A 16,553-nucleotide genomic window follows, 5' to 3' on the forward strand; every position below is an offset into this window, starting at 1 on the left:
AGTGCTAAGCTTTGCAAGAGCGGAGTGTTGAAGTAGTCATGGTACCCACACTTTCTAAGATGTGTAAAGTTAGGTGCCTAAGAATGGGATAAATGAAAACTAGCAAACTGGTATTTTTAAAGTAGAAAATAGGAAATGATGAAGGAAGAGATGTATATTAAATTCAGTACCCTGCCAGTACTTAGTGCTTCATATAGCCTGTAGGAGGTACCTCAGCCTAACAGATTGAAAACTCTAAATTTTGTCTTAACTGTTTCTTTCCAAAGCTGAAGAGTCATTCCTTTCTTCAGAAATGCTTCTGTCATTCTTTTGTCCAAAAGTTAACTTCTGAGAACACTCAGGAGGAATGACTGGATTCCGGGGAACTGGAAAAAAAAAATGTCCTACATAACTAATGTAGTTACTGTGTTCATAAAGGGTGAACTTGGATGTTGCATACATAAAAAGGCCTGCAATTTTATTATACTTTTTTTTCAGTGGTCCTACCAGTGATTCAGGAACTCAAATGCTCACATAAAACCTGTGAAACCTCTGCTCAAGAAATAGGATCAATAAAGCTGTTATGAAGAACAAGAATTTTACAAAGAACTTCCTAGCCGGTAGTTGACCACTGTTGGCTTGTGTGGGCCCTTATGCAGTGTTATCCAAGAACTATTTTAGCACATCCTAAGTGTTTGAGACTAGTGACATATGTTTAGTTCACACAATAATTAGGTTAACAAAAGAGGTAAGCCCAGGCCATCTTTTGCTAACTAAAGGGCATGAGAAAATCAACTGTTTCCATCTAAGGGTCTTAAAAAGCATTTGTGCCACGTGTACATTCATTAATTACCCTCAGAATCTGTTCTAGTTCTAGATATTGGCAGCTAAATCCTTGCAGATAGTGTTCTGACAATGTAAACCAGTTTTGCCAAGATTACAAGAGCACCGTGGAGCCAATATCTTTGCCGGTTTCTTCAGTTTAGAGTGTTTCACTATGTATTCAAGTATCCCTTATAAAGAAAGGTAGTGAACATAAGCATCACTTATCATTTAGTGTTTAGAATAGTGATTATAAAAAGACCTGGGTTTCAACTTCTGGTTCAATAAATATGGAGACATATTGAGGATCACACTTGTTCTTATGGCCAAACCCCATGTATTTCATAGAGAGTGAAACCTGTTGCTACTCTCCTTACCTATGGCTTAGTAATAGGACTTGTCATTGTCATGACTAGGATGATTCTATATGTGTTCACTGATAATGAAGGCATATCTGTACTTCTGGTGTCTCCACGGTTGAATGGCAGCAAAGCAGAATTTTAAGAACCTTGTAGTTACATCTGTCTTCAAAAGTAAAATGTGAGTAATAAAAACAGAGAAGTCCCTTAAGTGAAAGAATATGTGAATAAAAACAATAAAAAACATAACTGAGAAAGTGGATGAGGTATTTTTATTTCCACAGACATCCAATGAATCTGAAATTTTGCAAATTACAGATATTGGACATTTATATGAAAATTAGGACTGTCATTCAGATCAGTAAATATAACGTTGGCCCACAGGGAGTTTGCACCTTTCTTCATGAACCTGTCAACTTTTGGAGACAGGACAGTGGATGAGACAAACCCACAAAGATGATACAGCATACTAACCTTTACGTTTTTAATTAAAATTAAATTTAAGATAACTTACTGTCATTTCATTCATAACCATAAGTAACCATAAACATAAGCATTGTTGTTCACAGGAAAAATGTTTCATAAAAAACTAAATTCCCATTAAATTTATGTTTAAAATGTATACATGATATATATATCAAAATGTATACATCATATATATATTTTACTTTATAACTAAAAAAGAACAAAGCAAATTATCCTGGAAGATTCTTGATATTACAGCTAGAAACATGAGAACTTTACATCATTTGTTTCTCTGTAATTGCAGTTTTAATGGATTGAAAATACTCCGTACTTCTACTCATTGACCTATATGAGAATTGTTATAAATATGTAAAAATCTTTGAGAAAGGTTGCAGCCTGTACAAATTTGAAATGGCATGTCAGAAGGAAAAAACACTGTATTTCATGGGATTGGGTATTCTGTTTTCAGTGATAACAGATCTTATCAGCTGATTTAGGCTTCACAGTCTCCATTGTGTAGGAGGGCACCCTAGCTGTGCATTAAGATTAGCCTGTAGAGATTTTATAGAGTTGAGAAAGAAAGGTAAGCTCTCTCCTGCTGTTGGTAAACACTATTATTGTTCTCCATCCCCCAGTGAATGGAATAAATGCAATTCTGCAAAGTTAATTACTGCAATAATGAAGAAAACAACAGAATAGACGAGGAATGTGCTAATTCAGTAAGACTCCAGTCATTGCCATATTCTCCTCTTTATTGCTTGTTGCTACTTTCAAGCACATAGCACCATACTCATAAATACTGAGTGGATTTTTGAGATTTAAATAGTAAGTTAATAAAATAAAGGTTAAGCAGAAGCCCTTAATCATTTTTAAGTGTTACCTGATCCATACCTGAGATCTGAATAGAGATCTCTGAAGACATATCAAAAAGAAAGGATCAACCCTCTGTACAGGACTTGCAGAAAATTTACTTTCAAATATCCAAGAATGAAGATTCAATAGAATTTTTATGTGTGAAAATCTTAAATACAGCTCCAGATGACAACTTGTGAATCTCCATTTACATGGCTGTACTGGTACTGGCAACTGTGTGCTTGAAAATCATACGCCTGTGAAATGCAGAGTGACAAGTCTCCTGTGTGTATGACATTATACCAGTGGTGGGGAACACTAGAAAGTCTGGGCACAGAAATGACTATCCCTCCAGTTCTGATAGAGAACTCCACAGGAATATTTTCAACTCTTTCTTTTAGAAAGGGCCTCTGAACTTAAGGAATAATCCTGTTTAAAATTCATATATAAATTCTTGATGACAACTTCCTCATAAAAGTCAAGTACTATATTGCTAGGCTCTACCCAGTAATGATTCACACAGAAACAAATTCTTCTAAAGATCTGAATAAGGAAGCAAAAGAGAAAGTTTTCATGCTACAGTATGTATCTCTAGAATCACAATAAAAGGGAGCACTGGGAATTGCTAACAGTTTCAGTGGCAACACTGAATAATCTAAGTAATCCTTTTTCTATTTAACCAAGAAGGAAAAATGAAAAGACTTTCATTGAAATGCAGTCATAAATTCCATCCATAAGACTTTTCCTGCAATTAAGTTACATTTACTGATCCACTACTCCTTAAAAGAAGCATTAACACAAAGACTTCAATTATTCATGGCCAAACAAAGTTGATTCTATTGCTTCAATCAAAGCCGCATTCTCTTTTACAGTGGTTATTTCTGCAGTATCTTCAAAAGGGACTCACTAACTATGAAAACATATAAGTTTCTAAGCAGAAGCTATTTCCACGATCAGTTGTAACTTTTTATATTTAATATTTTTGCCATTTCCTACTTTCACAAGGATGATTTTTCTTTTTGCCTCCTTCATCCTTGAAATGGAAAGTTAATTAAAATTCACCATTTATTTGAATGCAGTTCCAAGGTCCTGAGAAAAAGAAGTCTCTCTCAAAAAAAGAAAAAAAAATACAGATATTTACTGTCAACTGAGATCTATCTGCTTTTGTGCAAAACATCACTGAGGAAAGAAATTCGAAGAAACTTTAAAAAATGACCCTTATGGAACAAAGTTGACACTTCTCTTGCTCTCAGCAGAGGGCTTAAAGAGCTGCAGAGGAGATAGATGGGGTCTAAATATCTGAGAAGAGCACAAGCTGCTTCTACTCTGAGTGCTAAGAATTTCTGCAGTATCCCCCCCTCTCTTCCGTAATTCCCGACTGTTGCCCATTTCCTCTGGCAACACACACCCACTCTGAGTTAGCACCTAGTACTGTCGCTGATTGCTGTCCAGCTTCACTCTGAAATACCCTAAGTGTAACTGCTTTATTAAGCTATGGAAGCATGCATTTTAAAGGTCAAGAGTTCCAGTCAATCCTGGGAATTTTAAGAAGGGGATAATATTTTCCAAAGACACTAAGCAAAACTTGATCTTCTAGAAGTACTTGTTTCATTTTCAAAGGTCAAGAATGAATACAGATCCTCTATATTCTTTGGTATAAGAAAATACGAGGAATATATTTCTTTGATTTAGTAAAGTTTAGCATGTGTTCTATTAAATGTAACACTAACAGGGAGATAAACTCTTCCTTCAATAGCCCTCCCTAATGAGAGCAACGAGTATGAAAAATATGAGAGAATGGTACAGACAAACTGTTGTGTATAAATTTGTTTACATGTAAAAAATGTAGAACAGACTGACGAGGTGTCTAAATAACTACTTCTTCAAAGACTAATAAATTGTTTCTAGAAATTCATGCTCTCTAGTCTTCTCCAAAAGTGCTCCTACAAACATGTGGAAGTTGATGAATGCACACCAGGAAAAGAAATATTCTACTTGATTTTCTTGCAGATGTGAGAGGTTTAGTAGATGTAGTCTTCCCTTTTGCTGGAACTAGATGTCATACAAAAAGCTAAGTGAAACTGAAAATACCAGTGAAAGTGGGAAGACAGCAAATCCTATCCAAGAGATACTGAAAAACATTCAGACAACTAATATTTAAATTTGAAATCATTCCTCTTTTCCAAACTTTCATCACTATTTTCTACCTTTTCTATCCTTTCTTTGAAGAGAAAAAAGACCACAAATCCCAATTACATAGCATTTATTTGCACAGAAGATATTTAGGAACATCAGCAATGAAATTTGACCACAGGATTCAGCAAACCAGCCTTAAGAGAATTTAGTTCCTTATTAAAGAAAGCAATTTCATGTTTTTGATTTTTTCCTAGATCAAGCTATTTCCTTGGTGATTTAGAAGCTACTCTGCTTCTAGCAAAATATGGAAATGTGAGAGAGCAATTATACTATAAAAAGAAAAAAAAATCCTAACCTGCTCTAAACTGGCTTTCCTTCCTTCTTTCTAATTCAATCCATAAACTTATGAAACTTAACACATAAGTAACACCAACTTAATGTACCACGAAATGTAATACAGGATGGACATTTTTCTTTCTTTGCTCTCTTTGGGTTGAAAAAGAGGAACTGTGGATGATTATGTGGGTTGGGCACTTCAGTCACAAGTTGCTTACATGCATGACTACCCTTAGAAATGTCTCTTTACCTCATTATTTTTGACTCAACAGATCATCGACACAAGACCTTCAATGGGGAACTGCAAAAACCATTACACGAAGAAGGATTCTGGAATAATTCATCTGACAACTATGTTTGTGGGAAATAACACCAGTAAAAATGCTGTACAGGTAATGCAACTGAACCTTTTCATTACTTAAAGAGCAAGAAGGTTCATTATTTTTTGCTGTAGGGCATTTCATATTTGAATAGTTATATTTAAGTGACATTGTAGCTTTCACAGGAAAAGGTTAGAAGGTCTCCTCCTAGATAATTAACTATAGCCTTAGAGTTTAACAAAGAGATGAAAAATACAAAATCTTCAGCTGCTAGAAAATTTATACATTGAAAAAATTTGTACAAGGACTACATGGGTTAAAAGGATCTACCAGCAGACATATATCTATATACTATCTATATACGAAAACCCCTGACTTTCATGTTTCCAAATTTCAAATTGCAGCTTATTAGCAACTTTCCAAAAAAATCTTTTTCCGTCAGAAATCAATAAAATTTCATTGGAAATCAGCCTGATTTTCTGTCATTCTTCCTAGAAAATCAGGTTGCCTGGAGGACACAGTATTTTATAAAGCATATTTCATTCTGGAAACATCAAAATATTCTTGCATGTTGCATTTCCAGGGAAGAGTTACAAATTTTGTGTTTATTGGGTATGGAGAAGTAAATTAATATCACTAGCTGAAATCAGTAAAAATATGATCACAGAGTAATTTAGGTTGGAAGGGAATTTTTAACGTCAATCATCTAATTCAGTCCTCCGATCAACAAGGCCCAGTTAGATCAGGTTACTCAGGACTTCATCCAGTTGAGTTTTGACCATCTCGATGTATGAAGATTCCACCACCTCTCTGGGCAGCCTATTCCAGTGTTTGACCACCCTCACTCATGGTGAAAACTCTTTTCATAACAGCCAGTTGAAATTTCCAGTGTTCCAACTCATGTCCATTGTTTCTTGTTCTATCGTTATGTGCTTCTGAGAAGAGTCTGGCTCTGTCGTCTCTCGACTATCCCATTAGGCAGTTGAAGAAACAAGATCTACTTGTTGTCCTCTCTTCTTAAGGCTGAACAAGCCCAGTTCTTTCAGCCTTTCCTTTCTGGCATATGCTGCAGCCCTGGACTTCTGCGGGACTTGCTCCAATATGTCAATGTCTTTCTTCAATGACGGAGCCCAAAACCGGCCACTGCACTCCGCCTGTGGTCTCACAGGTGCCAAATGGAGGAGAATATTTACTTCCCTGGACCTTCTTTTTCACACTGCCCAGGATGTGGTTGGGCTTACTGCTAGCTCATGTTCAACTTTTTGTCTCCCGGAGGTCTTTTTCTGCCAAGCTGCCTTCCAGCTAGTTGGCCTCCAGTCTGTACTGGTGCATGGGATTAGTCTACTCTAGATGTGGGACTTTTTCCATTTGCTTTTGTTGAACTTCATGAGGTGCCTGTCTGCCCATTTTCCAGCCAGTCAAGGTCCCTCTAAATAGCAGCCCTGCCCCCACTGTATAGACTACTCCCCCAAATTTGTTATTGTCTTTGAACTTGCTCCAGATTGCTAGTATGCTATGGTAGGGTGCTACCAACTGGACTTTGCACTGCTGATCACAGTTCCTCGAGCCTAGCAGTTCAACCACTTTTCTACCCACCTTATAGTCCATATGTCATCAATCTGGCTATAAGAATACTATGGGTGAACAAATTGAATACTTAAAACTCTCTAATCTAAAATAGTTTGCAGTCCTTCTAGATAATATAATATATAGACCATTGGGTGATAACGAACAGGACAGTCTGAAAAAAAAAAAATACAAAATTCTTATCTGCAATAGGGGATGTTTCACCTGAAAGAAAAAAAATGATTTAATTCATATAAAAAGTAAACTAGATAAAAACCTAAACTTCATGATACCAGTGTTTATCCAGGAATGTCTGTACAGATAGATTTCTGAGACAAAGATTTTTTTTTTCCAGTGAACACCAGTTAAGTCTAATAAGGTATTACTTCTGCCTGCATACTTTTCCTCCTTCATTCAAAGCATCAAAATTTTAATCCTGTGATATGCTTTAGTATATATATCTGGTGTTCAAAATATTTATCACTTCGGTAATATTATTTTTTTCCGATATGTATCCAATTTTGATCAAAAGATGAAGCAGAATACAGTAGGTGCACTTCATACTTTTTGTACATACTAATTAAAGCTGAGTATTCATGACTTGCGGGTTGTTTATTTCTGGGAGTAAATAAAATTTATTTTATTAACTATTTACATTTCTGAAACAATATTGGAAGTTACTCCCTCATTAGCCATTATTAAAGTCTAACAATTAACTACAGTTATGCAGTATGCAGTGTTGGTGCTTTTATCTCATTCTCTTAGAATTAGAAAAAATTATAAAGAAATTTAAGCTCACCTGGAATAAAAGAAATACTGCTTTTCTTCAGACTGCTGTTTGGAAAATGGAGAAATGCATACCTAGGAATTAAAGGCTTGCTATAGTCCAGTATTTATATATAGCAAGTAGTTACTGTTCACGTCCAGCAAAGACCAATGAATCAGTTGCAGAGATGCTGGCAGGGAAAGAAGGAAGTGAAAAAAGGGAGCTTCCTCTTATATGTAAATCTGAGCAATATTTTCAGTGTACAGTCACTTCAAACAATACCACCTATTTATGTTATATATAAAATCTAGCATAAGCAGACGTGCTTTAAAATTATTTGTATTATTAGACTTGCTATAGAACAAACGCGCGGTGCAATGGAATGAAAAATGGACTGCATTTTTGGAAGATGGTGCTTATTTTGACACAATAAAAAATGGCAAATTACCTATTTCACCTTTGCATGACTACAACACACACATCAGGGTTTTCACACTGTGGTAACTATACTAGAGCAAGTTTATCTAGCCTATAAAGTATCAGAGTGGGCAATATTTTATTGCTTTTTCATTGACTGGTAAAAAAAAAAGATAAAACTACAGGACTGATTAGAAATTTGTATTTTTTTCACCTGATCTGGATTTCCTTTATTGAAAGATGGATATAGTCTGATGCTAACTCGTGTGTATTTCTTAAATTTCTGTGAGACAGAATAGTTGCAAGGAATTTGGCATGAAACACAGTGTCCAAGAAAAACAGTATAAAAAAGCTGAAATATGCATTCATTTGAGTACTCGGAATAAGAAGCCCTTTAATAGCCCATGTCATAAATGTATACAACATATTAACATTAATTTATCTTTTTTATTTCAAATATATGTTAGTAAAATCATTGCATGCATTATTTTCACACACTTTATTCATGTAACATAACTAAAAATCATTTTAAGAAGCATAAGACTGTTTTACAGATATAAAAGTGTAGCTGATAATAAAACAGTTGTTTAACTTTATGATAACCAGGACATGATTATAGTGAAAATATCTTCAAAGGAAAATTCCCCAAAAGGTTATCTTGAATATTTTTAATGTTACGGTGATGTTTTCTGCTGTAATTTCCTATACCATGCAGGTACCTCCTTATTTGTCTGTAAAATAAAGAATGTTTTAATTGTGAGACAGAGTGGAAGCATGCCATTTACACTAAAGTCTCTTCTTACATAGTTCACATTGGTAATTGTGAGCTTTGCTTAAATTCAAATAAATTGGAAATAAAAATATAGACTTGAAGTTATTATTACTATGTATTTGTACTAAAATTTCCCTATTTCCAGGTTACAAAAAGCAGATTGTGCAGTAAGAACTAAATGATTTGTTTTAGAATATCTATCACAATGAAAACATGCATGAACTGTACCATAAATAGCTTTCCTTTAAATTGTATCACACCATTTGAAAATGGGACAGAATCTGGAAAAGAGATCTTAGGATCTTATGTATACCGTAACTGATAAACACTTTATGTAAGAATACAATACTAAAAAAGATAAAATTCCAAATAAAAGAATTCTGCAGTTTTTTGATAGTGTAGAAAGTATTTTAATTGCAGAGTATTTGTGAGTAACTTCTCCTTGCCTTCATAGTCCTACGGGCTACTGCTACACAGTCAGGATTGCAAAACAACCCTGTGGCAGTTTCAGTGGATAGTTATATAGAGAAATAAAATAGTGAAGGAGGAACAACATAAGGACAATTCTGTTCTCAAGGTTGGGTATAATCTCTTGCTTTAATGTGTAATGTCTCTTTTGCCTGTTGACCCTAAACTTGTTTCTTTCTAGTTCTTTCTGCCTTCTATTCTTTCTTTTCCTCAAAGACTTAACAACCAATGCTTAATTTATTTTAGTCGGCCGGATTTTATTGTTGGGGCTCCTCATCACATTTTAATCTCCATCTTTCTCTCATATTCAAGATTTCAGTTACGAAAGTCAGTCTACTTTATTTGTCCAAACTTTCAGAAAACAAGAAATTGTCCAAAATAAGGCAGGATGTTCACAGGACTATGAATGTCTCCCCCTATCTAGTAAGAAACCCTGCTATCTGCCCATTTTCAATTCCAAACTCCAAGCTCTGAAAATGCTAGTTTTTCAAAGAAAATTTGATCAGATTTTTTAAATGTAAAGGTCTTTTTTCATAGATCCACACAACCTAACTGTTAGTTTAAAATTTTGGCTCTGTTTTAGATTACTGAATAGCTCTGTCAAAGAAAATGTTTGGACATTATGGATGATTTGGCACTACCAAAACGATTATGGATAAGATAGCACTAAATTTGTCTCCCTTACCTCTGAATAGTCTCATGACACTATCCAAGTGTGCTTTGCACTCCTGAAATCCCCATATGCCTTCACATTGTACCCAGAAGATGCAAATACTCCCTACATTTTGCACTGTAAGAACAATATTCTGATGTGCTGCAATACAAACCTCACATTATGTAAGACACTTTGAAATTTAAAAAGCTCTCCACAAAAAAAAAATACTTTTGAACCACAGCAGCACCATACAGGTCCCAGGGAAAAGTCAGGGGTCAAATGCTATGCAGGGCAGATACAGTTAGTCTACTCCAGAACAAGGTAGCCTCAAGCAGTGTGAACTCATGATTTGGTCTGTGACTCAGCATTGATCCTTATTCCTCTTAAATTTATCTGTTTAGGACACCTATACTGCAAAAAAGTTCTGAACTATTTTCCTGAAGCTTTCATATAACAAAGAATACTAAAGACACTAATAAGCTAATATAACAAATACTAAAAGCAGACAGCTTTATCCAAGCATTTAGTTTCCAAAGGTATAAAAGAAATTTTTTAGTATTTAATATCAGGCATTCTTAGTAACAGAGATAGTATCAATCCTGGGCATGTATGTAAATATTAATATACGTAAGTACATCTATATCTTCCTTTCTGCTCTACAATAAACACATATATATGCTCAACTCACACATGTTCAGGGTAGATTTAGAATTATATGTGTACTATGTGGATCCCTTTACTTGTTAAAATACTTGATACGGCAAAATTGTTTTTGCTGCCCACGCTTAATTCTATAATAACTGCATTAAAAAAAAGTCCTATTTTATTGTGAACTTAAGATGTAGAAACAGTTGAACAGCAAAATGATATCTTAAACACAGTCATTGATCTCCTTAACATTGATCATTACTATAAAGAGTAAAAAAATTTCAGCTGAATTATGTACCTCCATGAGCTATGAACCCACCTTATTTTTTTAAAAAAAAGTCAGACAAAATAATCAAAAAATCTTATGTCACTTTCTTTAATTATAATACTTACAAATAATGTTGGCTTAGGTGTAAACACATTTTCTTCTTCATGTTCTGACAGCAGTTTTATCGATGGGATTGATTTGCTTTTTGCAGTCACACTTTTTACATCAGTATGAGACTGAGGTAAATTTTGTTCATAGCATTTACCTTGTAGACTAATTAAAACCTGTTTCATTACTGCTAGCTCCTGTAAAATGATAAAAAGCAATGCTAAGTTATTCAGTAAAATTACATCTGTGCCTATTAAAATAATTATTTGTTAATAATGAATTTATATTCACCAAACTCAAGTTCTAAATGTATCAGTAACTGGAACAAAAATGTTCATTTGCTTGCTATTGTTAATGATTACTAATTATACACTAGTAAGATGAATATAGTAAAAAAGGCACACAAAATTTATACAACTCAAATTTTGAAATGATTAAATGCTGTAAAATATAATATTCATCATGCATGAAGGAACTCATTATGTTCTTTTAATTTATGCTTCCATTCAACGTAAAATACACTTTTTGTACTTTTTGAAGGTTAGGTCTTTTGTAGAAGTCTTATAAATACATTGCTAGAAATATATAAAAATGTACTTATATCCAGATCAGGAAAAAAAAAAAAAAAAGTCTATTAATGAAAAGGCTTTGCAGGACCGACAGGAAAAAAAAAAAAAGATCGGAAAAGCCATTGAAGGAAAAATGAAAGTTTGAATATGGAAAAAGAGAAAAAAAAAAGTACAGAAATGTATACTTTTTTGGATGTTCTAATAATTTGCTTTGTAAACAATTTGGGTTCATTAGAATATAATCTTTTCTTACTCCTTAGCTGAAGAAAAACAGATTATTCAAAATGTTCAGTAAAGTGAGAAAGGAAGAAAATGCTTTTTTGTGATTTAATAGACTATCTTCTTTTGTCTCGTTGTATCTCATAATGCCTAACATTTTCTTTCCCCATATTTAATAGATGTAATTAGTACAAGATAGGTTACAGAATTCAGAGCTTTTCATCCACTGTTTCACCTCCACCTTGCAATTAACAGTTTATCATTGGAGAGTTAGAACAGCAAAGTCAGTAGAAAGCCTTTCAAAGTTAAGTTTAAAACAATTTTACATTTTAAATTGTTAATATTTTTGCCTGCTTGCTCTTTGTAGATGCTGTGGTCTTCAACAAACATCTAGTATTGCTAAATTATTAGCATTCCAATAATTAACATTGTCTTATCTCTCAATCAGAACAGTGTAACTCATATTTATAACTGAATGATAAACATTTGCTATATCTTACTTTTTAACTCTTACCAGAAAATTATTGACACAAATTCTATTTTTCTTGCATTATTAAAATTCAATTTAACAAAACTTAGCCTTTTAAAATATTCTTGACATATACCTTCTCTTTGTCTATTGTTGTCTTTAATTTGTCCCACACTAATTCAGTTATATGAATGGATGTTACACTCCACAGACCAGCTTTATCAAGTGTACAAATTGTTCTTGTATCTCAGTCATTTAATATTAACTATTTGCATAATTCAGCCATGTGTGGTGGCATGTTAAAACAGCATGACTGCAGAGCAGCTGTTTAGGAGGACTGCATAGTTGATGCCAACATGTTTTTCAAAGCTGTAAACTCTGCAAAGATGTTGCCAAAGCGACACATAGACAGAATTTCTTGATGAAAATAACTCAAGCAGGCATATAACAAATAAGTATACCATCACAGGAGATTAACTTGTACCCAAACAATATTTTGACATTAACAAGTGTTGTTCCTATAGTTAAACTTGGTTATTCTGTGGACCAAATAGTTGCATATTTGAACAACACAAAAAACAAAAACTGTCATACAGATTTATTTCAAAATCAGAGGTAAAATCTGTATATGTAGGGTCAAATTCTCTCAGGTCAAAATCTACTCAGCAATCTACAGTCTTCTCTGCTTCACAGAGCCTGTCTTATACGTGACAGTCCTGTGTCTTCTCAGAACTGGAACAGGCTGTGGAGAGTCAGCTCACATCTGAGCTTCCACTGTGACCGAGGAATTCTCAAATAGGAAGCCACGGGAAGGCATCTTCCCCCACAGGGAGCAGAGAAGACAATCCCACAATGGTCAAATTAATTTTGCATCACAGTCAAATTTACCATGAGAACTTAGCTAAAGTTGCCTTAATATTTGTCCTAAAATCCTTTTATATTTATTCAAAAAGACCTTAAAAAGACTGGCAGAATTACACAGGAAACTTCAATAGACTTAGGAATAGGAATTCAATTCTTATGTATACTGCTAAATGTGTAAAGAAACTGGCCCAACACATTTGCAAAAGATTTATTGATTTTTACTAAGAAAATATTGAAAACAAAGTTCTGTTTTGAACTGCAATAGCTTTAATCTTATCTCTTTAGATTCCTCTTTTCTTTTACAGAATCTTAATTTTTAGATTTAAGTCTTCACTTCTAAATTCTAAAAAAAGTCATTAGCATGATCTGATACTGTTAGCATGCTACTATAATGTAATGATATTTTCTAATCCAAAAGGTGGCAGGTTGGTCTAGAGAGCTAGGAGGATGAAAGAGGCTCTGCAGATGGTATGTAGCAGAAATACGGCAACTTGTTTCAGTGTCAATAGGATCTTGTGAAGAAAGAAAAGGAAAAATACAGAGATACAGAGATCAAGATGAAGTGTAAGAATCTTTTGTTTGCATGCAAGAAAGACGTGTATTAGTTTCAGGATAAACTAAATAAGGAAGATGTGAGCAGAAATGGATAGTTAAAATTTTCCTGAGTTTTTACTGTGGAAAGTACACAGTTCTATATGAAGGCAGTGATGTAAAATTGTTTACTTGCAACATTCACTTCAGTTACTCAGTGCACTGAAGAAACAGCATTGCTAAAGCTCTGTATGTCCCTATTTCTCTGTGGTGATATTCTTGCTGCACTGGTTCTTGGATATACAAAAGACACATGCCAGGCTAGCAGAATGTCACTGTGCTGAGGTTTCAAAGTTTGAGGGCTATGGTGAACCAAAAATGCAATTCTCCGTAGGAGAACTGCATGAACTACAGGAGAACTGTATGAATACTAGTATCTCTGAGTGGATTCACACAACTTCTCTCCACACTGGCTTTATAGCTTGTCTTACTACCTGGAAGTTTGGGAACACATGCACCCACTCCTCAGTTATGCAGTATTCTGCTGGGATGAGGCAATGGAGATATACAGAAAACAAGGTAGGTAGCAAGAAAAGGTGAGTTAAGAAAAAGGGGGAAAAGAAATCTGAAGCTGGCACCTGAACACTGCTTACATTCACTGAATGTCACCTACACAAACAAGTATCAGGGATATAGCATCCTTATTAAATATTCCAAAAGTCTCTCCACAGAAACCTGATGAATTTTATTAAGAATGCGAAACTGTCCTGCCTATCAGTACAAATGCCAAAAAACAAAGTAATAAGCTGTGTGACACATGAAGTGGAATTAATCGCAAGCTTTTAACACCTAAATTTACATGTCTAAGCATAAGTGACACATGAGCTTGGTATCTAACTTTCCATTACAGACAGTGTAGCTTTCAGAGTGATTCAATTCACTCAGAAGTGGACATCTACTGGCATGTCACTGAATTGTGTTGTAACATTATTAATTGTATTGACTAGACTGCTATTCTCTATAAAGGAAAATAAGATGTATAGTTCACTGCAGAACCTTCATTTAGATGTCCAAATTTAGGTATTATAGACTCAATCCATTTCTCACCTAACTGCTTACAGTTTTCTCTTCTCGTGTTTAACTATTCTTATCTTTAATCCTGAACAGTCAATGTGCAATCATAATTCACTCCGCATAAATACCTGAAGTACTGAATTACTGTGTTAAAAAAAAAGTTTTAGAACAGGCATTAACACCATAGATCATTTACTCCTGTAAGTCTTCCTAAACGTATATAAGTCCACAGTTTAGAACAATCTAACATCCTATATTGCACTTTTACATACATTTTAATAAAGACTATTTGAACCACAAAAGAATCACTAAAATATTTTGCAAATATAACCTGTAAGTAGGCAGAGTTCAAGGTAAAGGAGTAGAATAATCGACTGAGGACAACAGGCGCAGGTGAAAAAAGGCAGCATCTATTATATTATAAACAGTTTCAGAAAAATGTATTTGCTTACTTCCATTTATTTTTTGTACTGTGATATCCAGTAACACAACAAAAATAGCAAAAAGAATTTTGTGTGCCAATATACAAATAGTTGGGTTTTTTTTTTTAAGAAAAACTAAAGGATGCATTTAGGATAACCAAAGGATTAGACACCAATATTCTCCATGGTGTTCTTTAATTAAAATGTTTCCTATTTGAGCATTTTTCTTTCTAGTTCTATCTCAGTAATCTCTTAGGCCAAATGTTCTCAGTGTGCTGCCTGTGGAACTCTTACAGTTTGCAAAAACTGTATAATTTATCACAAACAAAGCTTTAAAATAGCCTAAAGGAAACAAACTGTGTGATATGTTTTTTAAATGTGAAGTAAAAAGGAACATAGATGGATGCTGCCTGCATACTAACATTTCAGTATAACTGGAGATTTGAGTAAATAATGATGTTTGATCTTGAAGCAAGTAAAAATAAGTCATACGTTTAAATTTGTTTTCACCTGTTTGTTATGGGTAACTGAAATAGTAGCTAGAATTAAGAAGAAAATACACAGAATATGGAAGAGGGGACAGGCTACTTGGGAGAATTATAGGAATGCAGTCAGAGCATGTAGAGATGCGGTGAGGAAGACTAAGGCCCAGTTGGAGTTGAGTCTGGCAAGGGATGTCAAGGACAACAGGAAGGGCTTCTTCAAATACATCAGCAGCAAGAGGAGGACGAGGGAAAATGTGGGACTGCTATTCAATGGGGCGGGGGCCCTGGTGACAAGGGATACAGAGAAGGCAGAATTACTGAATGCCTTCTTTGCTTCAGTCTTCACTGCTAAGTGAAGCCTTCAGGAATCCCAGAGCCTGGACGTGAGGGACAAAGTCTGGAGAAGGGAAGACTTCCCTTTGGTTGAGGAGGATAGGATTAGAGACCTTCTGAGCAGGCTAGACATCCACAAATCCATGGGCCCGGATGGGATGCACTCACGGGTACTGAGGGAGCTGGCAGATGTTGTTGCCAGGCTGCTCTCCATTATCTTTGAAAAGTCATGGAGAACTGGAGAGGTGCCTGAGGACTGGAAGAAAGCCAGTGTCACTCCAGTCTTCAAGAAGGGCAAGAAGGAGGACCCAGGCAACTATAGGCCAGTCAGCCTCACCACCATCCCTGGAAAGGTGATGGAACAGCTCATTCTGAATGTCATCTCCAGGCATATGGAGGAGAAGAAGGTGATCAGGAGTAGTCAGCATGGATTCACCAAGGGGAAATCCTGCTTAATCAATCTGATAGCCTTCTGTGATAGAATGACTAGCTGAGTAGATAGCGCAGAGCAGTGGATGTTGTGTACCTTGATTTCAGCAAGGCTTTTGACACTGTCTCCCATAACATCTTCCTAGATAAGCTCAGAAAGTGTGGGTTACAGTCCACTCAGTGGCGTGGAGTCCAGTTGGAGGTCTGTGACTAGTGGCGTC

At 35.0% G+C, this 16,553-nt stretch overlaps 1 protein-coding gene across 6 annotated transcripts in view; it reads right to left on the minus strand.

Annotated features, from left to right (window-relative positions):
• Positions 1 to 8,431: 8,431 nt before the first annotated feature.
• Positions 8,432 to 16,553, minus strand: part of PIBF1 (progesterone immunomodulatory binding factor 1) — a 124,995-nt gene continuing 116,873 nt past the window's right edge. For 5 of the 6 annotated variants that reach the window (XM_062566910.1, XM_062566911.1, XM_062566913.1 and 2 more), the window contains 2 exons: positions 10,955 to 11,134; positions 8,433 to 8,749 (listed from right to left, as the gene is read on the minus strand). In XM_062566910.1, coding sequence (XP_062422894.1) covers positions 8,693 to 8,749; positions 10,955 to 11,134 — 237 coding nt within the window. In that variant the 3' untranslated portion in view covers positions 8,433 to 8,692. Of the gene's footprint in view, positions 8,750 to 10,954; positions 11,135 to 16,553 lie in introns of all 6 variants that reach the window. The other variant, XM_062566912.1, reaches the window with a different exon arrangement.

Source organism: Rhea pennata, chromosome 1 (genome assembly GCF_028389875.1).
Source record: "Rhea pennata isolate bPtePen1 chromosome 1, bPtePen1.pri, whole genome shotgun sequence".
Lineage (NCBI taxonomy): Eukaryota > Metazoa > Chordata > Aves > Rheiformes > Rheidae > Rhea > Rhea pennata.